The sequence below is a fragment of the Globicephala melas genome, chromosome 8, assembly GCF_963455315.2.
Source record: "Globicephala melas chromosome 8, mGloMel1.2, whole genome shotgun sequence".
Taxonomy (NCBI): Eukaryota; Metazoa; Chordata; class Mammalia; order Artiodactyla; family Delphinidae; genus Globicephala; species Globicephala melas.
This window is the reverse complement of record NC_083321.1, coordinates 16,449,415-16,476,389: the sequence shown is the minus strand read 5'-3', so window position 1 is coordinate 16,476,389 and position 26,975 is coordinate 16,449,415. Positions and strand designations below refer to the sequence as shown.

The following is a 26,975-nucleotide window of genomic DNA, read 5'->3' as shown; positions in this document are numbered from 1 at the left end:
CAAGTTGCTAATACTTTTAACTTTTGTATTGTTTTCCTCGGTTTATGTGATCGTCAGCTCCAGGACCACAGGAGCAGCGCTTGCCGTGTTTACTGTTTTATATCCCCCCCACCCCCAGTGCCTAGTGCAGCCATGAATGAACCAACATGTTGAGGAGCATGAACTGAGGTAACAGTGGTTGGATCTGTTAGGTGGGAAATCAGAACGCTTTCAGCCGCCAGTCACAAACGACCTGATTAAATGACATTAAAAAAATTAGGATGATTATTTTTTTCTTTTCACATAGCAAAAAATCCAGTGTTTTATATAAACTAGAATTTGTATGTTTACCTATAAATAAGAAAAAAAAATTCTTTTTCAGCAAACATACCAAAATGTTAACAGAGTTTGTCTCTCAGGGCAGGCTAGTAGGAGAATTTTATTTCCTTCTTTTTGCTTTTCTTTGCAGTTCCCATTTTCTTCAGTGAACATCTATTACATTTGTAATAAAAAATAAACATAAAAACCATTGGTACTTTTTTTAAACATCTCTTTGCCTTTGAGGTTGTGAATGAATTCTGGGGTCATTCTCTTCCACTGCTTCTCCTTCTCTGGACAAAATTAAGCCAATATCAACTGTATCACTTTGCACACAGTAGTCATTTCTACCTGTTTTGATTAATGGATGGGGAACATGGAGGGAATAAAGAAGCACAGAATCTGTTCATTGTCCGTGAAGGGAAAGCTAATGGAGGGAAGACTTTTCTTCACGGGCTTCAGCTGGTTGCTGCAGTGGAGGATGGTGGGAAAGATATATAAAGCTGTAGAGTCCAAGAGCTCAGGTTTTGAAGTCAGATGGGTCTGGGTTCAAATCCCACTTCTGTTACCAATCTGGCTGAGCAACTCTGGGAAATTTATGTAACCTCCTGACCTCTCTGATGTGACACAGAATTAAACCTTTTCTTCACAAGCCAGAAGGGAGAGAGGGAGATCCCACAAGGAAAAGCAGAGAGAAAGTGCTCAATATGTTAGCTATCACTTTTGTGGCTCTCATTACCATTATCGTCAGCCGTGACTGCTACATCATCTCAGCTGCTCTCTCCCTCCCTCCCTCCCTCCTGGGCTCTCCACCCACGGAAACCCCAAAGGGTTGGCAATCAATCCAAGCTGGGAAGGTGGGACCAGCTTCAGCCTCCACTGCACCTTTATCGCTGTTATTCACAAACTCGTAAACGTCCTGATGATTAAGGGTGGACTGTATTTATGAAACATTTTTGCACTGTATAGAGTGCATACAAAGCTTTTTGCAGGAGGTGCTATACTTCAGAAGAAACAGACTTTCTTTAGTTTAGGGAGGCATTCTCAATTATTTCTTTCAGTCTTACAAACTCCCTAGTTAGTTAAGAAATCTAGAGCCTCACTTCCTGCCCCAGATCACTTCCCCATTTTTTTTAAATTAATTAATTTATTTATTTATGGCTGTGTTGGGTCTTCGTTTCTGTGCGAGGGCTTTCTCTAGTTGTGGCAAGCGGGGGCCACTCTTCATCGCGGTGCGCGGGCCTCTCACTATCGCGGCCTCTCTTGTTGCAGAGCACAGGCTCCAGACGCGTAGGCTCAGTAGCTGTGGCTCACGGGCCCAGTCGCTCCGCGGCATGTGGGATCCTCCCAGACCAGGGCTCAAACCCGTGTCCCCTGCATTAGCAGGCAGATTCTCAACCACTTCACCACCAGGGAAGCCCCACTTCCCCATTTTTACACATACACCTAACACTTCATTGAATACCTAACTTAGCGGATGTGATCCAAATACACCTTTGTTATTTGTCTTTGCCTTTGTTATTTGTCTTTCACTATCTCTTTAAAATTTATTGAAGTAGAGGAATCTCATTCGGATCCTAGAGAGAAATTCTGGCAGATCCATAACTTTTCTGCTTGCTCTTAGTTAAAAAATAGTCCTCAATTCAGAAATTAAAATGTCCATTCTCACAGGTGAACCCAAACTCTAAACTTGAGTTACAATCATATCTTCTCTGCTCCATCTGGGACCTGCTTCCCATCCTGCCTTTCTGCTCTTTATTCCCCACCCCACCTGGTAAGCAGTTTCTAAGCCCTCCTGGGCATATGCTTTGAGAGGGGGATGTGAGAAGAGAGGATACGTTAGTACATGTGCAGTACTACATGCCTTCTCAGGTTGGTAGAGACTAGGTCTTTTCCATAGGCCACTCTGTGGGACCTTTAGAGGTGACCCCCATGAGGTGCTCATGTGCTGCCCTCAAACGTCACACAGTTTCTGTTGCCACTGATTCTTGTCGTGGGGGATTTCTCATGCTCAGACAGATGCCCCCTGAAGCAGGACTCGGAATGGATCCAGAATCTCTCCCTCTCTCTCTCTTTTACAAGCCTATCTCTGGTACAAGGGAATCCCTCTGACCCCCTTGTTTCCAGGAAAAATCTGGGATGGCAGGTAGATCCCAACATGGCCACCTCCACTCTGCTGCCACAGGTAACTCAAGCTTTTTCAGGCATATGTCAGGCACCAGCCCTTCGTGTCTTCCAACTACAGGGATTACATTTCAGGCTCCTCAGTATGGTCCCAGGCTTGAGGGAACGAGGTCACAGTTGCCCCAAGCTGCTCACAAGCACAAGATCTCTCTCCAAAAACACCCTCACCAATCCCTCTCCTTCTACTACCTAATTTTTTTAATACCCTTAATCTAAACGAGGAGTACAAGACCCAAGGAACTGGTTTGTAACCATTGCCTGCATATATTCTGCACGAGTGAATCTGGCTTTGAAATTTACCATCTATTACAGTTGATGTTTCAATCTTGACATTTCAATATGAACACACATGCACATAACTTTGTTTTGTACGCTTTGGGGGTTTTTTATAATAAAAATGTAATCTTTTTACACCTCTTTTGCAACTTCCATTTTTTTCATCTAAACTTGTATCTTGCAGACTCTTATCAGTAAGTATATATGGTTTCAGTTATTTATTACCCTCTTGGTTATTAGACACAATCAGGTAGCCCAAACTCTACTCTGGCAGCAAGCAAAGATAAACTTTTCCAGTAGGGCAAATTTCACTCCTAGACCTGTTTAGCCTGGTGGACAGAAGTTTTTTTTTGTTTTTTGGGTTTTTCTGTTTTGTTTGGACGTTGAGTTTTGTTTGTTTGTTTGTTTAATGACAACTGAGTGATTTTTGCTCAAAAAAACCACAAAACCCAAAATAAAAAATAATAAAAGCAACACTGAACCAATTGCCACAGATTTGTGTTACCTTCCTTGAGTCAGTTGTAAATAGAGTTTATGACTTCCCATACAGCTTGCACTCTCACTCTTCATTCTGTTTTTCTCCCCGTAAAATCACTTTTCTGGCCAACGTGAGGTCTTTTAAGGGCAGAAACGCAATTAGCTTTGTATTTTCCTCCAACCCGCACCAAGATCTCCTAGCCAGGCACAGTCCTTCCAAAAAAAAAAAAAGGCACGAACTAGTTCAATCGTCCTTGCCGCTTTTTGCACCTCCCACCGCTAGAGGGCAATAAAACAGCAGGTGGCGCATTGGCAGTCAAAGAAGGCCGCTCCCGACGCGCCCGTCTTTACGTGGACGTTGGGGGAGGAGCTGTCCCTTGCGCGGTGACTGGCGGCGGCACTGGCGGCAGCTGGAGCCGTAATAGTGCGGGTCGCAGGCTAGGAGAACTTCAGAGGCGGCGGTGGCACTAGCGACGACGAAGACAGCAGTAACAGGCCCTGGGCTTGTCGTTCACCATGCCGACCGTAGAGGAGCTTTACCGCAACTATGGCATCTTAGCCGATGCCACGGAGCAAGTGGGCCAAGTGAGTTCCCTAGCGGCCTGCGGGGCCCGGCGCTCTGCGGCCTTTCGAAAGCGCTCCCCGGGCCGGCGGGGGCTACTGCTTCGCCCTCCCGCGGGCTCCCAGCTGCCCCGGCTGTATCGTCGGGGTGGGCCCCTCGCCGGGAGTGCAGACTCGGGCTTCACCAGGGAGAGCGCGGTCCCCGGGTTCCAGGCTCCTCTGCCTCCCTTGATTAGCCTTTTCTCACCGTGGCGTTTCCCAACTCAGCCTCTTCAGCCCCCCCGTCCCCGCCCCGTTCAGTCTCTTTCCAAGCCTTGTCCTCCAGATTCCACTGAAGTTTTTCTCCTTTTCGGTGGCGCTCAGTCCCTTGGAAGATTAGAATGAGAGTCCTCGAGAGGTCAAAAATGTCTTTCTCGAGGCAAAAATCTGCAATTAATTTACGAAGAGAATTTGGGAGACAGAAGTTTGTGAAATACAGAAAGGCCCTTTCGTCCAGACTTAACGAGGGCTTATGATTTCATTATTCAGTACATTTTTTGAGCGCCTGTCATGGACCAGGCTCTGCGCCGGGCGCTGGAGGTACGAGACAGAAAAACACATGCGCTCCCAGAAAGCACCTTTAGTGAGGGAGACTAGTGATAAATAAGAAAGAGAGATGCTTCCCCCCTTTCCCCCAATGGAGTGTCGTGAAGAAAATATAACAGGGCCGTAGAGGGCGTTGGGGGAGAGTGCAGTTTTAAATAGAGTTGTCTGGCAAGTGTTGAATTGGCTGTACGAGCCATTGCTTCTTTGTGAATTTTCAAGTACTGGAGTCCTTTGAAGTTGAGGAATTGACAAGTGGTTGTGTGTTTTCTTGGGAAAAGAACCAGGCTCTCCCCGCGGTAATCTTGACCATTGTTGTTGGAAATCCCATGCTGTATCTTTTCAGTGCCTAGAACGTCATGTGATTCTTCTGCTTACCCATCTCTTGGAGTAGTGAGTGGCAGATCCCAGAGTCTGATAACATGAGCAAAACTGGGCTTTACCTCTCCCATCCCCTTTTCCAGACATTCAGGTAGAACCTTTCTTAGCCGAACAAAAAAAAATTTTGATGTTGGGACCTTATTTTAGCTTAATCTAGAATTGCGAATATACCATTTTCAGATATCAGTTGGTTTTCCTTCCCTGCACGTTTTCATTTCAGTAGGAAATTTTGACATCATCAATGAGAAATATATACTGACAGTCAGTCTGTTGTAGATGTATGTAGGGTGTGTGTGTTAAGTTGGCTGGGAAGGAGACATTTTCTGCCGATTAAGGCAAGGTGGGAAAAACTTATGGTCACTCAGTTTGAGTTTGTTGTCCTTGTTCCTATAGAGAACTAGTAGTGAAGATAGTTTCATTCATTATGACTGAGTTGGGGGAGATTGTAGCTAATTGTTCTCCCTGAAATTGACTTTGTTGCGCATCAGCAGAGGGGATGGAATAAAAGGTACAACAGTGATTCTCAAGTCAATTTGTATATGGTGCTCTCCCAAAGAGGTGATTCAGGAATCTTCTAGGGAAACTTTGAAACTGTATGCAGAGTGCTGTCCCATAACCCCACCCTCATTTTTTGCTGAAGTAGGATAAAGGTTGACAGCCACCTACTTACAGTATGTTAGAGCAAATAGAAGCCAAATGGGATTTTTATATTCTATGAATAATGGAGAGTTGCTCTCATTTCCCTCTTATATTGTCTTTAATTATAAATACCAGTTTAGATTCAGAGTTCTCTCTCAAGAGGTCAGTAGTGTTTCTCAAGGCAAAAATCTGCTTTTAATTTAGGAAGAGTGCTTAGGAGACAGAATTTTGTGAAAAACAGGAGGGACCCTTTTATGCAGACTTTCATGAGGACCCACAATTTCATTTATTCAGTATGTTTTCTTGAGTGCCTACCATGTACCAGACTGTGCTGGGCAGTAAAATTTTAGCACGGTTCCCTTAGGTGATGGGAGATCAGTACCTTCATGACACTGTAATGACAATTGTCAAGCAACTAAATAAGGAAAAAAAATCTTTGGGTGATGAAAGGTTGTGATTTGCTCAGCCTCAAACAGTGAATTCTGGGAGAACTGAAGCTAGACTAAACCGTAATGCCAACTAATTCTGCTCTATTGTGTAATACTTCTTTCCTTTTAGAGAAAATTCCTAAAACCGCTCACCCAAAAAGGTGTATTGAGCTTCTAGATACTGCATGTGAATTTAATTAACAAAAGCAAGAGCCAACTTAACGGAAGGGACACCATTCACGTTTTTTTAAGGAGAGAAAAAAATATTTACATTCATAGTGTAGCACAGCCAGATTTTCATGTCACCTTGTTAAGATTTACAGTCAAGACTTTACATTTCCTGGCCGGTACCTATCTGGACACTTCTGAAACCATATTTGAGTTTCTTAGTCTAGAACTTACTTCTAACTTTATTTTGATTTTCGCCCTTTTTAAAAGAGATGAGTACCGCAGATGCTGCTCACAGAGCCACCACTGAAGGGAGTGCCCTCTCTGCTACTGTCAGTACCCCTTTTATTTTATTTTATTTTATTTTTTTAATTAGGAATATCTGCTTGCTTTTTTATATAGCCTATTGAAGAACATTTTTTTTACATTTTTATTGGAGTATAATTGCTTTAAAATGGTGTGTTAGTTTCTGCTTTATAACAGAGTGAATCAGTTATACATATACATATGTTCCCATATCTCTTTCCTCTTGCGTCTCCCTCCCTCCCACCCTCCCTATCCCACCCCTCCAGGCAGTTACAAAGCACCGAGCTGATCTCCCTGTGCTACGCGACTGCTTCCCACTAGCTCTCTATTTTACGTTTGGTAATGTATATATGTCCATATATACACTACCACTCTCTCACTTTGACTCAGCTTACCCTTCCCCCTCCCTGTGTCCTCAAGTCCATTCTCTACTACGTCTGTGTCTTTATTCACGTCTTGCCCCTAAGTTCTTCATGACCTTTTTCTTTTTTTTTAGATCCCATATATATGTGTTAGCATACGGTATTTGTTTTTCTCTTTTTGACTTACTTCACTCTGTATGACAGACTCTAGGTCCATCATCCTCACTACAGATAACTCAATTGCATTTCTTTTTATGGCTGAGTAATATTCCATTGTATATATGTGCTACATCTTCTTCATCCATTCATCCGATGATGGACACTTAGGTTGTTTCCATGTGCTGGCTATTGTAAATAGAGCTGCAATGAACATTTTGGTACATGACTCTTTTTGAATTATGGTTTTCTCAGGGTATAAGCCCAGTAGTGGGATTGCTGGGTCATATGGTAGTTCTATTTGTAGTTTTTTAAGGAACCTCCATACTATTCTCCATAGTGGCTGTATCAATTTACATTCCCACCAACAGTGCAAGAGTGTTCCCTTTTCTCCACACCCTCTCCAGAATTTATTGTTCGTAGATTTTTTGATGATGGCCATTCTGACTGGTGTGACATGATATCTCTTTGTAGTTTTGATTTGCATTTCTCTAATGATTAATGATGTTGAGCATTCTTTCATGTGTTCGTTGGCAGTCTGTATATCTTCTTTGGAGAAATGTCTATTTAGGTCTTCTGCACATTTTTGGATTGGGTTGTTTGTTTTTTTGATGTTGAGCTGCATGAGCTGCTTGTAAATTTTGGAGATTAATCCTTTGTCAGTTGCTTCATTTGCAAATATTTTCTCCCATTCTGAGGGTTGTCTTTTCGTCTTGTTTGTGTTTTCCTTTGCTGTGCAAAAGCTTTTAAGTTTCATTAGGTCCCATTTGTTTATTTTTGTTTTTATTTCCATTTCTCTAGGAGGTTGGTCAAAGAAGATCTTGCTGCGATTTATGTCATAGAGTGTTCTGCGTATGTTTTCCTCTAAGAGTTTTTTTAATTTTTATTTATTTATTTATGGCCGTGTTGGCTCTTCGTTTCTGTGTGAGGGCTTTCTCTAGCTGCGGCAAGTGGGGGGCACTCTTCATCGCGGTGCGCAGGCCTCTCACTATCGCGGCCTCTCTTGTTGCGGAGCACAGGCTCCAGACGCGCAGGCTCAGTAATTGTGGCTCACGGGGCTAGTTGCTCCGCGGCATGTGGGATCTTCCCAGACCAGGGCTCAAACCCGTGTCATCTGCATTGGCAGACAGATTCTCAACCACTGCGCCACCAGGGAAGCCCTCCTCTAAGAGTTTGATAGTGTCTGGCGTTACATTTAGGTATTTAATCCATTTTGAGTTTATTTTTGAGTATGGTGTTAGGAAGTGTTCTAATTTCATATTTTTACACGTAGCTGTCCAGTTTTCCCAGCACCACTTATTGAAAAGGCTGTCTTTTCTCCACTGGATATTCTTGCCTCCTTTATCAAAGATAAGGCGAGCATATGTGCGTGGGTTTATCTCTGTGCTTTCTATCCTGTTCCGTTGATCTGTATTTCTGTTTTTGTGCCAGTACCATACTGTCTTGATTACTGTAGCTTTGTAGTATTGTCTGAAGTCAGGGAGCCTGATTCCTCCAGCTCCATTTTTCTTTCTCAAGATTGATTTGGCTATTTGGGGTCTTTGTGTTTCCACACAAATTCTGAGATTTTTTGTTCTAGTTCTGTGAAAAATGCCAGTGGTAGTTTGATAGGTATTGCATTGAATCTGTAGATTGCTTTGGGTAGTAGAGTCATTTTCACAATGTTGATTCTTCCAATCCAAGAACATGGTATATCTCTCCATCTATTTGTATCATCTTTAATTTCTTTCATCAGTGTCTTATAATTTTTTTCTTTTTGCATACAGGTCTTTTGTCTCCTTAAGTAGGTTTATTCTAGATATTTTATTCTTTTTGTTGCAGTGGTAAATGGGAGTGTTTTCTTAATTTCACTTTCAGATTTTTTCATTAGTGTATAGGAATGCAAGAGATTTCTGTGCATTAATTTTGTATTATGCAACTTTACCAAATTCATTGATTAGATCTAGTAGTTTTCTGGTAGCATCTTTAGGATTCTCTAATGTATAGTATCATGTCATCTGCAAACAGTGACAGCTTTACTACTTCTTTTCCGATTTGGATTCTTTTTATTTCTTTTTCTTCTCTGACTTCTGTGGCTAAAACTTCCAAAACTATGTTAAATAATTGTGGTGAGAGTGGGCAACCTTGTCTTGTTCCTGATCTTAGTGGAGATGGTTTCAGTTTTTCACCATTGAGGACGATGTTGGCTGTGGGTTTGTCATATATGGCCTTATTCTGTTGAGGTAAGTTCCGTCTATGCCTACTTTCTTGAGGGTTTTTATCATAAATGGGTGTTGAATTTTGTTGAAAGCTTTCTCTGCCTCTATTTAGTTGATCATATGATTTTTCTCCTTGAATTTTTTAATATGCTGTATCACATTGATTGATTTGCATATATTGAAGAATCCTTGCATTCCTGGGATAAACCCCACTTGATCATGGTGTATGAACCTTTTAATGTGCTGTTGGATTCTGTTTGCCAGTATTTTGTTGATGATTTTTGCATCTATGTTCATCAGTGATATTGGTCTGTAGTTTGCTTTCTTCATGTCACCTTTGTCTGGTTTTGGTATCAGGGTGACAGTGGCCTCGTAGAGTGAGTTTGGGAGTGTTCCTCCCTCTGCTATATTTTGGAAGTGTTTGAGAAGGATAGGTGTTCGCTCTTCTCTAAATGTTTGATAGAATTCACCTGTGAAGCCATCTGGTCCTGGGCTTTTGTTTGTTGGAAGATTTTTAATCACAGTTTCAATTTTAGTGCTTGTGATTGGTCTGTTCATATTTTCTATTTCTTCCTGGTTCAGTCTCGGAAGGTTGTGCATTTCTAAGAATTTGTCCATTTCATCCAGGTTGTCCATTTTGTTGGCATATAGTTGCTTGTATTAATCTCTCATGATCCTTTGTATTTCTGCAGTGTCAGTTGTTACTTCTCCTTTTTCATTTCTAATTCTGTTGATTTGAGTCTTCTCCCTTTTTTTCTTGATGAGTCTGGCTAACGGTTTATCAATTTTGTTTATCTTCTCAAAGAACCAGCTTTTAGTTTTATTGATGTTTGCTATCATTTCCTTCATTTCTTTTTCATTTATTTCTGATCTGATCTTTATGATTTCTTTTCTTTTGGTAACTTTGGGGCTTTTTTGTTCTTTCTTTACTTGCTTTAGGTGTAAGGTTAAGTTGTTTATTTGAGATGTTTGTTGTTTCTTGAGGTAGGATTGTATTGCTCTAAACTTCCCTTCTAGAACTGCTTTTGCTGCATCCCATGGGTTTTGGGTCGTTGTGTTTTCATTGTCATTTGTTTCTAGGTATTTTTTATTTCCTCTTTGATTTCTTCAGTGGTCTCTTGGTTATTAACTAGTGTATTGTTTAGCCTCCATGTGTTTGTATTTTTTTACAGATTTTTTCCTGTAATTTGTATCTAGTCTCATAGCGTTGTGGTCGGAAAAGATACTTGATACGATTTCAATTTTCTTAAATTTACCAAGGCTTGATTTGTGACCCAAGATATGATCTATCCTGGAGAATGTTCCATGAGCACTTGAGAAGAAAGTGTATTCTGTTCCTTTTGGATAGAATGTCCTATAAATATCAATTAAGCCCATCTTGTTTAATGCATCATTTGAAGCTTGTGTTTCCTTATTTATTTTCATTTTGGGTCTGTCTATTGTTGAAAGTGGGGTGTAAAAGTCCCCTACTATTGTTGTGTTACTGTCGATTTCCCCTTTTATGGCTGTTAGTATTTGCCTTATGTATTGAGATGCTCCTGTGTTGGGTGCATAAATATTTACAACTGTTATATCTTCTTCTTGGATTGATCCTTTGATCATTATATAGTCTCCTTCTTTGTCTCTTGTAATAGTCTTTGTTTTAAAGTCTTTTTTGTCTGATATGAGAATTGCTACTCCAGCTTTCTTTTGATTTCCATTTGCATGGAATATCTTTTTCTATCCCCTGACTTTCAGTCTGTGTGTGTCCCTAGGTCTGAAGTGGGTCTCTTGTAGACAGCATATAGACAGGTCTTGTTTTTGTATCCATTCAGGCAGTCTGTATCTTTTGGTTGGAGCGTTTAATCCATTTACATTTAAGGTAATTATCAATATGTATGTTCCTATTACTATATTCTTAATTGTTTTGGGTTTGTTATTGTAAGTCTTTTCCTTCTCTTGTGTTTCTTGCCTAGAGAAATTCCTTTAGCATTTGTTGTAGAGCTGGTTTGGTGGTGCTGAATTCTCTTAGCTTTTGGTTGTCTGTAGAAGTTTTAATTTCTCCGTCAAATCTGAATGAGATCCTTGCTGGGTAGAGTAATCTTGGTTGTAGGTTTTTCCCCTTCATCACTTTAAATATGTCCTGCCCCTTCCTTCTGGCTTGGAGAGTTTATGCTGAAAGATCAGCTGTTAACCTTATGGGGTTCTGTTGTATGTTATTTGTTGTTTTTCCCTTGCTGCTTTTAATATTTTTTCTTTGTATTTAATTTTTGATAGTTTGATTAGTATGTGTCTTGGCGTGTTTCTCCTTGGATTTATCCTGTATGGGACTTTCTGTGCTTCCTGGACTTCTCCTTGGATTTATCCTGTATGGGACTTTCTGTGCTTCCTGTGCTTCCTGGACTGCTTAACTATTTCCTTTCCTGTATTAGGGAAGTTTTCAACTATAATCTCTTCAAATATTTTCTCAGTTTCTTTGCTCATCTTTTCTTCTTCTGGGACCCCTATAATTCGAATGTTGGTGCGTTTAATGTTCTCCCAGAGTTCTCTGAGACTGTCCTCAATTCTTTTCATTTTTTTTTCTTTATTCTGCTCTGCAGTAGTTATTTCCACTATTTTATCTTCCAGGTCACTTATCCGTTCTTCTGCCTCAGTTATTCTGCTATTGATCCCTTCTAGAGCATTTTTAATTTCATTTATTGTGTTGTTCATCACTGTTTGCTCTTTAGTTCTTCTAGTTCCCTGTTAAACATTTCTTGTATTTTCCCCATTCTATTTCCAAGATTTTGGATCATCTTTACTATCATTATTCTGAATCCTTTTTCAGGCATACTATTTCCTCTTCATTTGTTTGTTCTGGTGAGTGTTTTCCTTGCTCCTTCATCTGCTGTGTGTTTCTCTCTCTTCTCATTTTGCTTAACTTTCTGTGTTTGGGGGTCTCCTTTGCACAGACTGCAGGTTCATAGTTCCCGTTGTTTTTGGTGTCTGCTCCCAGTGGCTAAGGTTGGTTCAGTGGGTTGTGTGTGCTTTCTGGTGGAGGGGATTCGTGCCTGTGTTCTGGTGCATGAGGCTGGATCTTGTCTTTCTGGTGGGCAGGTCCACGTCTGGTGTGTGTTTTGGGTTGTCTGTGGCCTTATTATTTAGGCAGCCTCTCTGCTAATGGGTGGGGCTGTGTTCCTGTCTTGCTAGTTGTTTGGCATAGCATGTCCAGCACTGGAGCTTTCTGGTCGTTGAGTGGAGCTGGGTCTTGGCATTGAGATGGCAATCTCTGGGAGATTTTCGCCATTTGATATTACGTGGAGCTGGGAGGTCTCTTGTGGACCAATGTCCTAAACTTGGCTGTCCCACCTCAGAGGCACAGCCCTAACGCCTGGCTGGAGCACCAAGAGCCTGTCATCCACACGGCTCAGAATAAAAGGGAGAAAAAAGAAAGAAGAAGATAAAATAAAATAAAGTTATTAAAATATAAAATAATTATTAAAAAAGATTTTTTAAGTAATTAAAAAAAAAAAGAAAGAAAGAAGAGAGCAGCCAAGCCAAAAAACAAATTCAGCAATGATAAGCACTAAAAAGTATACTAAAAAAAAGCACAAAAAATGGACAGACAGAACCCTAGGATAAATGGTAAAAGCAAAGCTATACAGACAAAATCACACACAGAAGCATACACATACACAGTCACAAAAAAAGAAAAAGGGAAAAAAATATATATATTGTTGCTCCCAAAGTCCACTTCCTCAATTTGGGATGATTCGTTGTCTATTCAGGTATTCCACAGATGCAGGGTACATCAAGTTGACTGTGGAAATTTAATCCGCTGCTCCTGAGGCTGCTGGGAGACATTTCCCTTTCTCTTTGTTTTCACAGTTCCTGGGGTTCAGCTTTGAATTTGCCCCTGCCTCTGCTTGTAGGTCACCTGAGGGCGTCTGTTCCCGCCCAGACAGGATGGGGTTAAAGGAGCAGCTGATTCGGGGGCTCGGGCTCACTTGGGCTGGGAGGAGGGAGGGGTACGGAGTTCGGGGTGAGCCTGCGGCGGCAGAGGCCAGTGTGTTGCATCAGCCTTAGGTTTGCCATGTGTTCTCCCAGGGAAGTTGTCCCTGGATCACGGGACCCCTGGCAGTGGCGGGCTGCACAGGCTCCCGGAAGGGGGGTGTGGATAGTGACCTGTGCTCACACACAGGCTTCTTGGTGGCAGCAGCAGCAGCCTTAGCGTCTCATGCCCATCTCTGGGGTCCACGCTGTTAGCCGCGGCTTGCGCGCCCACCTCTGGAGCTCCGTTCAGCTGTGCTGTTAATTCCCTCACCTCGCGCACCAGGAAACAAAGAGGCAGGAAAAGTCTCTTGCCTTTTCGGCAGGTCCAGACTTTTCCCCAGACTCCCCCCCAGCTAGCCGTGGTGCATTAGCCCCCTTCAGGCTGTGATCACGCCGCCAACCCCAGTCCTCTCCCTGCATCCGACCGAAGCCCAAGCCTCAGCTCGCAGCCGCGCCCGCCCCGGCGGGTGAGCAGACAAGCCTCTCAGGCTGGTGAGTGCCGGTTGGCACCGATCCTCTGTGTGGGAATCTCTCCGCTTTGCCCTCCACACCCCTGTGGCTGCGCTCTCCTCTGTGGCTCTGAAGCTCCCCCACTCCGCCACCCGCAGTCTCCGACCGCAAAGGGGCTTCTAGTGTGTGGAAACCTTTCCTCCTTCACAGCTCCCTCCCACTGGTGCAGGTCCCGTCCCTATTCTTTTGGGTCTGTTTTTCCGTTTTTCTTTTGCCCTACCCAGGTACATGGGGAGTTTCTTGCCTTTTCGAGGTCTGAGGTCTTCTGCCAGCATTCAGTAGGTGTTCTGTAGGAGTTGTTCCACATGTAGATGTATTTCTGATGTATTTATGGGGAGGAAGGTGATCTCCACGTCTTACTCTTCTGCCATCTTGAAGCTCCTCCTTCCTCCTGTGTTCTCTTATACAGGAGTATATTGGCTCCTAAGTGTGGAAGAGTGTAAGCTTTACTGACTTATATTTCATGAAATAGCATTCTTTTGGTACTTTTTTTTGGTATGCTTAAGCTAAAATCACAGACCAACCAAGTTCATAATCACTCAAAAATAATGTAGAAGTGTTAACAGTTTAACACTTATATTAAATTCAAACTAAGTCTATTAATTGAGTCTGAGGAAGGAAGTAGTATAGCTTAGCTTACCCATTTTCTTTTTATGTCATACTTGAGAAATTTGTTGAAGCTACATCCTGTCTTCTCTTTCTTCTCATCCTCTCTTCTTCTGCTTTATTTCATGAAGGCTGCATCCTGGACCCAAACGTCGCTTACCTGGCACGTCAGTGACCACTTATGCATGTCAGTTGTGATTTGACAATCATAATTGCAAGGTTTTTCTTTTAGAATGTGTCTGCTGAATGTGGATCAAATTGTAACTGACTTTTTTACTTGAAAATATCTTAGAGATTGCTCTAGAGTTTTCTCCTTTAATTAGAAATTAAAATCACACATAAATACACAGCTTTAGAAATCCATTAAAAGTATTTACAATTAAAGCTTCTTGGGCTTCCCTGGTGGCGCAGTGGTTGAGAGTCCGCCTGCTGATGCAGGCGACACGGGCTCGTGCCCCGGTCTGGGAAGATCCCACATGGTGCGGAGCAGCTGGGCCCGTGAGCCATGGCCACTGAGCCTGTGCGTCCGGAGCCTGTGCTCCGCAATGGGAGAGGCCACAACAGTGAGAGGCCCGCGTACCGCAAAAAAAGAAAAACAACAAAAAAAGCTTCTAATTAGGATCATTAATTTATCCAGCTAAAATATAAATACAACTATTGGAAAAGCAAAGATACACAGTGCTGTGTAGTATTTGAAGCATTTTATTATGGTTACATTCCTACTTGTTACTAAATCACTATGATCACTGCAAATATCACTTATATCTTGTTTCCTACTTTGAAAAGCAGAAGTAGTAATTACTTTAAGGAGATTTCTGTTAAAAAGTCCTGTCCCTGTACTACAGTTAAAGGACATAATTCAAAAAGCTGGCAAGGAAGAATATAATTTTATTTTGCATTTCATAAAGGATAATTAGTTGAAGTCTATTGTAATGTCTGTGAAATTATTTGATAGAACTGATGCCTATTAATGATAAAAACTTTGATTTCTATTATGACTATGTTAAAATGTCTTAACTTTCCAAAGGTCTTGCTGTTTAATATACTACATTTCAATTTATATGCCTGTGTGGAGACTGTATTTAGGACTCAAATTTTACCTTTGGCAATCCTCCATCTGGCAAGCTTTTCTTTCTCTCCTCCTTTGTTAATTAAGATCTCAGGACACTAATTTGAAAGATTCCAATTAAAGAAGCTTGGTATTAGGCACAGATCTTGACTTAAAAGGCCATCAGAACCACGTTCAGGTCCTGGATCTGCTACTTAACTAGCTATATGTGGTTCTGGACAAATTATTTCACTTCTCTAAGACTTGGTTTTCTCATCTGAAAAACAAGCATAGTAACACCTAATTCAGGATTATTGTGAGGCATGTACAGAAGGCATTCCACAGTTCCATGTAGGCTTTCAGTAAGTGTTACTAATAATCCCTTTTTATTCTATTCCACATTTTTTTCCCTTGGTAGGGGAATGGTTGTTTTAAGCAGGGATCCTTCATTTAATTTTAGACAGTGAATTTTAGACAATTCAAAGGGATTTATAAGTAAAGTCTGAAGTTTGAGTTAAAGAAAATTGGATTGTGATACTCTGCAAAAACTAAGGATGTCAGACTGCTCAATACTTCAGTTTTATGAAGTCTACTAGAAGCTATGAATCAAGCCACAGGAATGTACATTGGTAGAGAAGTCAGCCATGATTTTTTTGAACCTTTGCACTAAAAAGTGTATAATACACTTTTTAAAATATAAACTTATTTATTTTTGGCTGCGTTGTGTCTTCATTGCTGCGTGTGGGCTTTCTCTAGTTGCGGCAGATGGGGGCTACTCTTCGTTGTGGTGCGTGGGCTTCTCATTGCCGTGGCTTCTCTTGTTGCAGAGCATGGGCTCTACGCGCACGGGCTTCAGTAGTTGTGGCTTGTGGGCTCTAGAGCGCAGACTAAGTAGTTGTGGCGCACAGGCTTAGTTGCTCCGAGGCATGTGGGATCTTCCCGGCCCAGGGCTTGAACCCATGTCCCCTGCATTGGCAGGTGGATTCTTAACCAATGCGCCACCAGGGAAGCCCAAAAGTGTATAATACACTTTTGAAGTAGTAACTCCTGAAGACTGATTTTGTGTCTGCATTTCATGAGGAAGCTAACCTTATTCACAGAAATTTCTGTTATTTAGGGGGTGGTATTAATGTTTAAGATAGTAGAAGGAGTTGTCATTAATCGGTTTGATGGAATTTGTTTATTAGAAATAATTTTTAGAATTTGTTTTTTTAGATAGGTTGGCAATATATGAACTTTTAAAGTAATCTAGTAATTATGCAGATTATATTAAAATGTGTACCTTTAGAAGATCTAATTGTGATCATAGCCTTTTGATACATGGAGCACTTTATTTCTGATTATTTTTTTAAAATAATGTCCTTGGGACTTCCCTGGTGGTCCAGTGGTCAAGGCTTTGAGCTTCCACTGCAGGGGGCACGGGTTCGATCCCTGGTTGGGGAACTAAGATCTTGCATGCCGTGTAGGGTGGCCAAAAATAATGATAATAATGTCCTTAATTGAGATCCCACTGAACCTAAATAACTTTTCATCATGCTATATATTTTTTCACTTAACACAGTATATTGTCCATGAGAAGAATTATCACAAAACTAAATTTGTGGTAATTCTCTAATCCATTTTCTGTTCTTTAGTTTTACGCTCTTGATGGCATAAAGCAAGCTCACTTATCTAAAGCATTTAGAGAATTTCTTTATACAGAGTAAATACATATTTGGTATTTGTATTATGTTTAAGGTTTTCCAGGAATTGAAAGTATTGTGTAACTGTGATATTTGTTACTTTGTTTGCCAGCTTGATCCATTTAATAAAAGGACTGGTTTGGAGGCAAGTGTGTAGGGGGGATTGGGAACTTGTTGATTCTTCACATTATGAGTATCTGAGGGACAGCACTTCTGAAATTTTTTTTTAAAGGAAACAAATGAGCTTTGAATGTATTATTTTAATGAAAAGTTAAATATGTGATATTAGCATCTATCTTCATCGAAATTGGTTGGCCATATAGAATGAATTACTGTTTTTATATCCTAAGATGTGAGGCAAAATAAAGCTTCCTAACCTTCCTCGTATTGCTTAATTTCAAGAGTGTATTCTCTCTACCTTCTGCAAGGTGGTAATTGGAAACAGATAAATATATTTAAGTAAATGTAACACAATTCTTTGAGAATTCCATTATATTCATTACAAATTTTTAAAGCATGATACAATCACAAGGCTAGGGTCAGTAATCAATAGAATAAAGAAGTGTTGGTACATAACAAACTTACTTGCTTTTTCCACTTAATATTAGAGTCATTCTTCTCCTTTCCCAACTCACAAATAATAACATGGGGGACAGGGAGCAGATAGTAGGAAGGTAGCTGTCAAATTTAAGCAGTAAAACTCCAAAAATAAGCCCATTTCTTAGCCTATGTAAAATTTAACTAATTTAAAGGAGACTCAAAGAAGTATGTTTAGCTTCCCATCCTTCAAAATTGTGTTTCTTTTCTACTTCATTCTTTCTTTCAGCATAAAGATGCTTATCAAGTGATATTGGATGGTGTCAAAGGTGGTACCAAGGAAAAAAGATTAGCAGCTCAGTTTATTCCAAAATTCTTTAAGCATTTTCCAGAATTGGCTGATTCTGCTATCAATGCACAGTTAGACCTCTGTGAGGATGAAGACGTATCAGTAAGTTTATGTTTGACACTTTTCAACAAGTTTTCAGATGTTGCTTTTGCCATTTTCAAATATTTTCTGCGTGTACCTAATATAACTGAAGTACCAATCATATCAGTGAACAATAAAATACTGCAGTGTGGCCTGGTGTGACAACATACCAAGGCTTAAACCTACATGTAAGAAAATATATTAGTTCTTTCAACTGTGAAAAATCTGTAGAATCACATAATACTTTGTTTTGCTTATTTGTTATCCACTGTTGAAAATGGTTGTGGCTCACATCTTTTCCTTAGATTATTACGCATTGTGCATATGAAATCAGACTAGTGTTAGTTTGTAGTCAATTTATGCTTGCTTGGATATTTAAAATAATAATAGTATTGCAGCATAAAATATAGTTTTAACACCCCTAAATATTTTGCATAGCAGAAAAATAATTGACCTGTGAAAAAATTGTATGTGATTACTAGACTAAAAAGAAATAGTTTTTGCTTGGAACAGAATTAACCATTAGCATTTCTGGCTGCTGATACAGGTTCCTAAGAATTTTCAACTATTAGCCCCTGGCTTTTCAAATAAAATCATTGAATCATGATTTCATGCATAATTTGTTAGATTTAACTCCCTTGCACTTTTATGTTAAACTAGATAAGCCACGATCGCATATTTGGAATGAAGTTCACAGAATGTATTCACAAATGTATTAAGTAGTCAATACTGAAAATTCTAAAGTAAATAGTTATTAGATATGACATTGACACTGTAGCCATTCTTGAGGGATACAGTATTACGTACCCACAGGTAGTAAAAACCCAACAGTTGTGTATAATCAGTATATAAACTGTTGTTTATAATCTCAAATCTGCCTACTCCAGATAATTGTATTTAATGTCCCTTTCCACCACATTTTGTTTTAGTATTCTGTGAAGCTTTGAATATTAAATTGGAGTAAATTATTTCTAAAACTGCTAAAAATCTCATATTTTTGTGACTCATATGCCCCTATATGGTTTGTCTGTGGGTTTTGTTTTCTTTAAAGGTTGAGGTTGTTTTTATTTATGATAGTATTTGGTTAATTTTTTGTTTGAAATTATGTTCAGATTCGACGGCAAGCAATTAAAGAGCTGCCTCAATTTGCCACTGGAGAAAATCTTCCCCGAGTGGCAGATATACTAACCCAACTTTTGCAGACAGGTAAGGAATTTTATTAATACCCTTTTATCTAAATATAAATTCTCTCTGAAATAATGACTCTGTTTTTCTTAGCTTTTTTTTTTTTTTCTGAAGGTGCTACCTCTGATAGAAATTTAAATTCTCTTTTTTATTCAGTAGTTTGAAGCTTACTGACTTGTGATTATCTAATTTCTGGTTTTGTTTTGAATTCTGTTTATAAAGGTATAATGACTGGATTCTTTGGGGAATTTTTATTCACCACCATCCCCCCCGCCCCCTAATTTCCTGTAGTTTCTCAATTGTACCATCTTAACATAAGAGCTTTACAGGTACACTAGATCAGGTTCTCTACCCTTACAAGAAAGATGTATTTTCTTGGTACTTGAGAGAAATGCTTAGTTATATGTCTCCTCTCAATGTAATCTGTGAGAAACTATGTTGAGTCTTAAGTTTGAAAATGAAGCAGATGATATTTTTCATTTATTTTATACATTGTACCACTTTTTTTCTATCCAGATGACTCTGCAGAATTTAACTTAGTGAACAATGCCCTATTAAGTATATTTAAGATGGATGCAAAAGGTAAGGCCACTTCTTGTTCTGAATTGTGTTTGATGTCCTAAAAAATTGGGGAGTTTGGCAGTACTCATTAAGGGTAAAGTCTGGGATTCACCCAGACGTCTGTTTCATAAAAATTCTAAGTACTCTCCAAAAAAAGCTTAGCTCAAGATGTTTGTGACTCGAAAAACCAGCAGAAATAATTGCAAAAACAGATCAAACTTTTCCCTTAGAAGTCTGTTGGAAAAACTCCCTTTGCCACTTTAAAGAAATTCTTCCAAAATACCTGAGTTTATTTATTATTAATAGTGATAGAAAAGGAAAGTCATGCTCAAGCTGATTCTGAATCTGTGAACAAAGCATATGGTCACTCTTATGGTTGGGGCTTTAGAAATTTCAGACAGTTTAACCAGTATCAGTGATATTCAGGAAGTTTATTAATTCACTTGTAAAGAAATACTGTAATTCAAATTAACTTGAAAAATTTCATTCCTGTATAGAATTGACTTGCTACATGCAACTGTTTTGTTTTGCAGGGACTTTAGGTGGCTTGTTCAGCCAAATTCTTCAAGGAGAGGACATTGTTAGAGAAAGAGCAATTAAATTCCTTTCTACAAAACTTAAGACTTTACCAGATGAAGTCTTAACAAAGGAAGTGGAGGAACTTATACTAACTGAATCCAAGAAGGTAAGCTTCGGTTATCTTTTAGTGAACTTCTCTAATGCACAAGAACATATTTGAAATTAGCCGTATTCATCAGTGCTGTATGTAGCTTGTGTATAAGGTGATATATCCCATAAGAACCACCGTAGAACTTCAAGATTTTCTTATGTTGTGCTTTGCACTTTGGTCACTTGTAATGATGAATCAATGTGTTAATTTAAAGGGTTTGATCACATTTAAATCCTTTGTGGTGTTATCCTTAAAATTTATGCATTCATCAGGAAGGAATCATTTCCTTCAGGAATTTTTACCTAATTCCCGCCCTTCCTCCCTGATTTTAGGATATTCTCCCATAGTATTTTGGATCATTTCAGAATGAAACTGAAGTCACCTTGAAATGACCTGTTGTTTCATCCTATCCCATGACACTATAAGCTCTAGAGACCATGCTTATTTGTGCTCCCAGCGCTGGCATAGTTACAGTTGCTAAGATTTGAAAGGTGCGTCACAATTAACTTTTCATTCATACAGTGCCAACGTTTGGGAATAATTTATTTTTATGTGTTGAGGAAAATTCAAAATTTTCTCTAATAGCACCACTCACTTGCTTATTGATAAGATTTCTTTAGTGAGAGAGAAAGGAGCAGCATATTTCACCTATGCCCCAGCTAGTTATCTGGTGGGATATGTCATGATTGCTTGCTCCTTTGGTCAGTGAACAGAAAGGCTTAGACCTACTGATATGGAGCGCTTAAAATTTGCATGGTCTCCTGTTTTGTATACAATTACCATATTAATGTGAATGAGGCTGCTTTTAAATATAGGGAACTGAGTCTGATTTAACAGTTTATTGCCACATTTTCTCCATCTTTTTTTGGCTATCACCCCCTGAAGAGCCTTTTTAGATATTTTTTCCCTTAGCCACTATCCCATGAAACTTTAATACCACAGATATACTGTATATCTGTTTATGTACTGTATGTATATCTGAGCTTTATATGTAAAAGAAGAGTAAAATTTTCCAAGAACCAAATTTTGTTCCATTGGAAACAGTGTAGCGCACCATTGAAAATACATGGCTTATTCTGAAGCTAACTTGACTGAAGCTTGAAGTTGTCCTCTCTTCAGTATTTCAGGAACATTAGCAGCAAACTGACTTTGCAAAACAAATTTGCTGTGCTGTTTCAGTATTGATGTTTCTTTCCCATTCAAATGATAAAGATACTAATAACTGTTCTGAATCGTCTCTTTCCAGGTCCTAGAAGACGTGACTGGTGAGGAATTTGTCCTGTTTATGAAGATACTATCTGGGTTAAAAAGCTTACAGACAGTGAGTGGAAGGCAACAACTGGTAGAGTTGGTGGCTGAACAGGCTGATCTGGAACAAACCTTCAACCCCTCGGATCCTGACTGTGTGGACAGGCTTTTACAGTGCACTCGGCAGGCGGTACCCCTCTTCTCTGTGAGCTCTTTGCTTTATATACCTGGTATTTTGATTACTCTATTAGCTTAAAATTCTATAGATATACACTTGAGCATTCTTCTCAAACCTTTGTAAAAAAGTATTAACCCAATGGAGCTATTATTTATTTTATGGAGGCCTAGGTGAAGAGCCCAAAGCAGCAAGAAATTTCTATATAGTCTTGCTTAGGGACTTTTTAAAAGTCTTGAGATTTTGCATCATACTTTATAGTTTCACTGAGTTTTTAAAGCACTTAGTTTAGTAATTTAACTTTTTTTTTCCTTAAATTTTTTAGATTGTTGTTGTAGGTGTATTTGCTCTTTATCTCTGGCTTTGTGCTTCCTCTGGCCATGAATCTTCTGAGATGTGCATAGCACAGTTTGAAAAACACAATTTAAAGGAGCTGTCCTGGTACTTCCCTGGTGGTACAGTCGTTAAGACTCAGCACTCCCAACGCAGGGGACCTGGGTTCGATCCCTGGTCAGGGAACTAGATCCCACGTGCATACCACAACCAAGGAGCCTATGAGGTGCAACTAAGGAGCCCGTCTGCCGCAACTAAGACCCGGCACAGCCAAATAGATAAATAAATGTTTTTTAAATAAATAAATAAAGGAGCTGTCCTTCTAAAGGGAGAATGTACAGTCTAAAATTCAACACTAAAGTTTCCCCTGAAATTTGACCTGAGAATCAAATAAGAGTTGAAAGATGTATAAAAGTCCCAATGCTCCAGATTACTTTGCAACAAAGTATATATTGTCTATTGAGGTTACTCCTGGGGTGCTTTGGGGTATGCACTCTGTTGTATTTTAGCCACAGTACTTGATGCTTTGGTACTGAGCATTTGTCTATTGACATTCTACTGTTTGGGAGAATATAATATATGTATATCTATATATTTTTTTGACAATTCAGTGTTCTTTGGATTTTTACAGAAAAATGTTCATTCCACAAGGTTTGTGACTTATTTCTGTGAGCAAGTTCTCCCTAACCTCAGTTCCTTGACTACCCCAGTGGAGGGTCTTGATATACAGTTGGAGGTAAGAGAAAATTTCTGCTTTTAGCACTGAAAAGTCATTCCCGTATTTCAACATAAATGTAAACCACTAACTTTGATCTGATTTCTAAGAGATTTAAGGCCTAGTGGTGGCTAGCTAGTAACCTCTCCCAGGATTAATTACATAGGAATGCTTTATGGATTCTTTGAGAGTTTGCTACAGTAGGAAAGCACCGCCTATAGTTTTCACTATAGTCTAAGTCTCTGCCTTTGTAGCCTTAATACTTTTAAATACGTTGTTCAATTATGACAGTTCCTATCTCTATGACTGATAGAGCCAGATTTAACTGATTAACACAAAACGTCCTTTATCCGTTCTCCAATAGAATTGACTACTCTCTATCCCCTTTATATCTCAACTGTGATGTACATATACATTTTTTTTGCAGCATATAAAATACTCACATTTTTCTCCCCAATTTAACCTTATTTCTCTCTGAATCCTCAGAATCTAATGTAGAATTCTGAAAAGCACCTAGTAATGATGATTGAATTGAAATATGGAAATGTATGTGCCATTTCCTTCATGGGTCTTTAGGATAGAGAAGAGTCTCACTGTGCACTTACACTGTGGTTTCCTTCACATGTCCTGGGTTTGGCTTATCAGACTGGAATTGAGTAAAGCAGAGATGAACCTAAAACATAGTGGCAATTACTGATACTTTGAGTTAGTATCCAGAGACTAAGTTTGATAGCAAAGGAGGCCCATCCTAAATGTTAGTAAATAATTCTTTGCTGTTAAGAGTTCTTGCTCATTGTCTCTTTCTTATACATTGTTAACCTGTAGCAGAAAGTGTATATTCTTTTCCTTACCAATTCTCACAGATATATTGAGAGTCATGAGAACTGGGTTTTAGAGTCTACCCTGCCACTCACATACGTTGTGACTTTGCCAAGTCACATAATCTCTCTGACCTTCAGTTTCCTCAACAGTAAAATAGGGCTGCATCTCTAAATTTTTTTTCCAGTTCAAATGTTATGATTCTGTAAAAGCCTAACTGAAAAATAAGCATTATTAAATAGTTATGTAGAATAATTATTATTTTATAACCCTTGCTCATTCAAAAAGAATGCTAATAACAGTGAATTGTGTGTTTTAGGTATTGAAACTGTTGGCTGAAATGAGTTCATTTTGTGGTGACATGGAAAAGCTAGAAACAAATTTAAGGAAACTGTTTGATAAGTTATTGGTAAGAACTTTTTTCTTTCCTTATGGCATAGTCAGTATAGAGCCCCAAAGTCTAATAGTGTAGTATTAATTTCTAGATTATAGAGAACCAGATTTTGAAATGATTTAGATAATAATTGTAGTGTTGTTAGCTGCTCAGACCACACGTTGTCTACTTTAAAAATAAAATCTGTTTTAATCTTAGGCATTTCTTCTGTTGTTGATGCTTTAGACAAAATATAATACAGGATTTATATAGTAAGTCTTTCTGCTATTCCTTTATCAAAATATTTTAAATGTTTGCACCAGATCACCATCAAGGTTGCTGCTCAAGGCCAAATGGCTTTAGCAACCTGGAAATAAAGTCATTAATCATAGTTGTGGAGAAAATAAGCCATCTTTTTTAGTTTTTAATTGGAGTATAATCGCTTTACAATGTTGTGTTCGTTTCCACTGTACAATGAAGTGAATAAGCTATATGTATACATAAAACCCCTCGCTCTTGGACCTTCCTGCCAACGCCCCCCATCCCACCTGTTTAAGTCATCACAGAGCACTGAGCTGAGCTCCCTGTGCTATACAGCAGGTTCCCACTAGCTATCTCTTTTACACATGGTAGTGTTATTTATGTCAAACCTAATCTCCCAATTCGTCCCACCCTTCCCTTAGCCACCATGTCCACATGTCCATTCTCTACCTCTTCATCTCTATTCCTGCCCTACAAATAGGTTCATCTGTACCATTTTTCTGGATTCCACATATATGCGTTAGTATGTGATATTTGTTTTTCTCTTTCTGGCTAACTTCACTTTGTATGACAGACTCTAGGTCCATCCACCTCAGTACAAGTAACTCAATTTCGTTTATTTTTATGGCTGAGTAATATCCCATTGTATATATGTGCCACACCTTTATCCATTCATCTGTTGATGGACACTTAGGTTGCTTCCATGTCCCGGCTGTTGTAAATAGTGCTGCAGTGAACATTGTGATACATGACTCTTTTTGAATTATGGTTTTCTCAGGGTATACGCCCAGGAGTGGGATTGCTGGGTGGTATGGTAGTTCTATTTTTAGTTTTTTAAGGAACCTCCATAATGTTCTCCATAGTGGCTGTATCAATTTACCTTCCCACCAGCAGTGCAAGAGAGTTCCCTTTTCTCCACACCCTCTCCAGCATTTATTATTTGTAGATTTTTTTGATGATGGCCATTCTGACAGATGTGAGGTGATACCTCATTGTGGTTTTGATTTGCATTTCTCTAATGATTAGTGATGTTGAGCATTCTGTCATGTGTTTGTTGGCAATCTGTATATCTTTGGAGAAATGTCTATTTAGTTCTTCTGCCCATTTTTGGAAGGGTTGTTTGTTTTTTTGATGTTGAGCTGCATGAGCTGCTTGTATATTTTGGAGATTAATCCTTTGTCATTTGATTTGTTTGCAAATATTTTCTTCCATTCTGAGGGGTGTCTTTTCATCTTGCTTATGTTTTCCTTTGCTGTGCAAAAGCTTTTAAGCTTTTAAGTTTCATTAGGTCCCATTTGTTTATTTTCATTTCTATTTCCATTACTCTAGGAGGTGGGTCAAAAAGGATCTTGCTGTGATTTATGTCATAGACTGTTCTGCCTGTGTTTTCCTCTAAGTTTTATAGTATCATTTAGGTCTTTAATCCATTTTGAGTTTATTTTTGTGTATAGTATTAGGAAGTGTTCTGATTTCATTGTTTTACATGTAGCTGTCCAGTTTTCCCAGCACCACTTATTGAAGAGGCTGTCTTTTCTCTGTTGTATATTTTTGCCTCCTTTGTCAAAGATAAGGGGACCATATGTGTTTGGGTTTATCTCTGGGCTTTCTGTACTGTTCCATTGATCTGTATTTCTGTTTTTGTGCCAGTACCATACTGTCTTGATTACTGTCGCTTTGTAGTTTAGTCTGAAGTCAGGGAGCCTGATTCCTCCAGCTCCATTTTTCTTTCTCAAGATTGCTTTGGCTATTCAGTGTCTTTTGCATTTCCATACAAATTGTAAAGTTTTTTGTTCTAGTTCTGTGAACAATGCCATTGGTAGTTTGATAGGGATTGCATTGAACTTGTAGATTGCTTTGGGTAGTAGAGTCATTTTCACAATGTTGATTCTTCCAATCCAAGAACATGGTATATCTCTCCATCTGTTTGTATCATCTTTGATTTCTTTCATCAGTGTCTTGTAGTTTTCTGCATACAGGTCTTTTGTCTCCTTAGGTAGATTCATTCCTAGGTATTTTATTCTTTTTGTTGCAGTGGTAAATGGGAATGTTTCCTTAATTTCTTTTTCAGATTTTTTTGTTTTTAGTGTTTGGAATGCAAGAGATTTCTGTGCATTAATTTTGTATCCTGCTACTTTATGAAATTCATTGATTAGATCTAGTAGTTTTCTGGTAGCATCTTTAGGATTCTCTATGTACAGTATCATGTCATCTGCAGACAGTGAAAGTTTTACTTTTTCTTTTCTGATTTGGATCCCTTTTATTTCTTTTCCTTCTCTGATTGCCTTGGCTAAACTGCCCCTATCTCTTGTCTTTTTGATGATGGCCATGCTAACAGGTATGAGCCAATATCTCATTGTGGTTTTAATTTGCATTTCCCTAATGACTAGTGATGTTGAGCATCTTTTCATGTGCTTGTTGGCCTTTTGTATATCTTCTTTGGAGAAATGTCTGTTAAAGTTCTTTTGTCCATTTTTTGATTGGATTATTTGGTTTTTTGCTGTTGGGCTGTATGTGTATTTATATATTTTGGATATTAACCCTTTGTCAGATACATAGTTTGCAAATATATTTTTCTATTTCACAGGTTATCTTTTCACTTTGCTATATAGAAGCTTTTTAGTTTGATGTAGTCCCATTTGTTTTTTTTTATTTTGTGGCTTGTGATTTAGGTGTCATATCCAAAAAATCATTACCATGACCCACATCAAGGAGCTTTATTCCTATGTTTTCTTCTAGGAATTTCATGGTTTCAGGTCTTACACTTAAGTCTTTAATCCATTTCAAGTTAATTTTTGT

At 39.1% G+C, this 26,975-nt stretch overlaps 1 protein-coding gene across 2 annotated transcripts in view; it reads left to right on the top strand.

Moving 5' to 3' along the window:
• The first annotated feature begins 3,603 nt into the window (after positions 1-3,603).
• API5 (apoptosis inhibitor 5) overlaps positions 3,604-26,975 on the top strand; it is a 36,951-nt gene continuing 13,579 nt past the window's right edge. For both annotated transcript variants that reach the window (XM_030864650.2, XM_030864649.2), the window contains exons 1-8: positions 3,604-3,819; positions 17,699-17,860; positions 18,952-19,045; positions 19,541-19,606; positions 20,119-20,270; positions 21,502-21,708; positions 22,643-22,747; positions 23,865-23,954. In XM_030864650.2, coding sequence (XP_030720510.1) covers positions 3,751-3,819; positions 17,699-17,860; positions 18,952-19,045; positions 19,541-19,606; positions 20,119-20,270; positions 21,502-21,708; positions 22,643-22,747; positions 23,865-23,954 — 945 coding nt within the window. In that variant the 5' untranslated portion in view covers positions 3,604-3,750. The remainder of the gene's footprint in view (positions 3,820-17,698; positions 17,861-18,951; positions 19,046-19,540; positions 19,607-20,118; positions 20,271-21,501; positions 21,709-22,642; positions 22,748-23,864; positions 23,955-26,975) is intronic.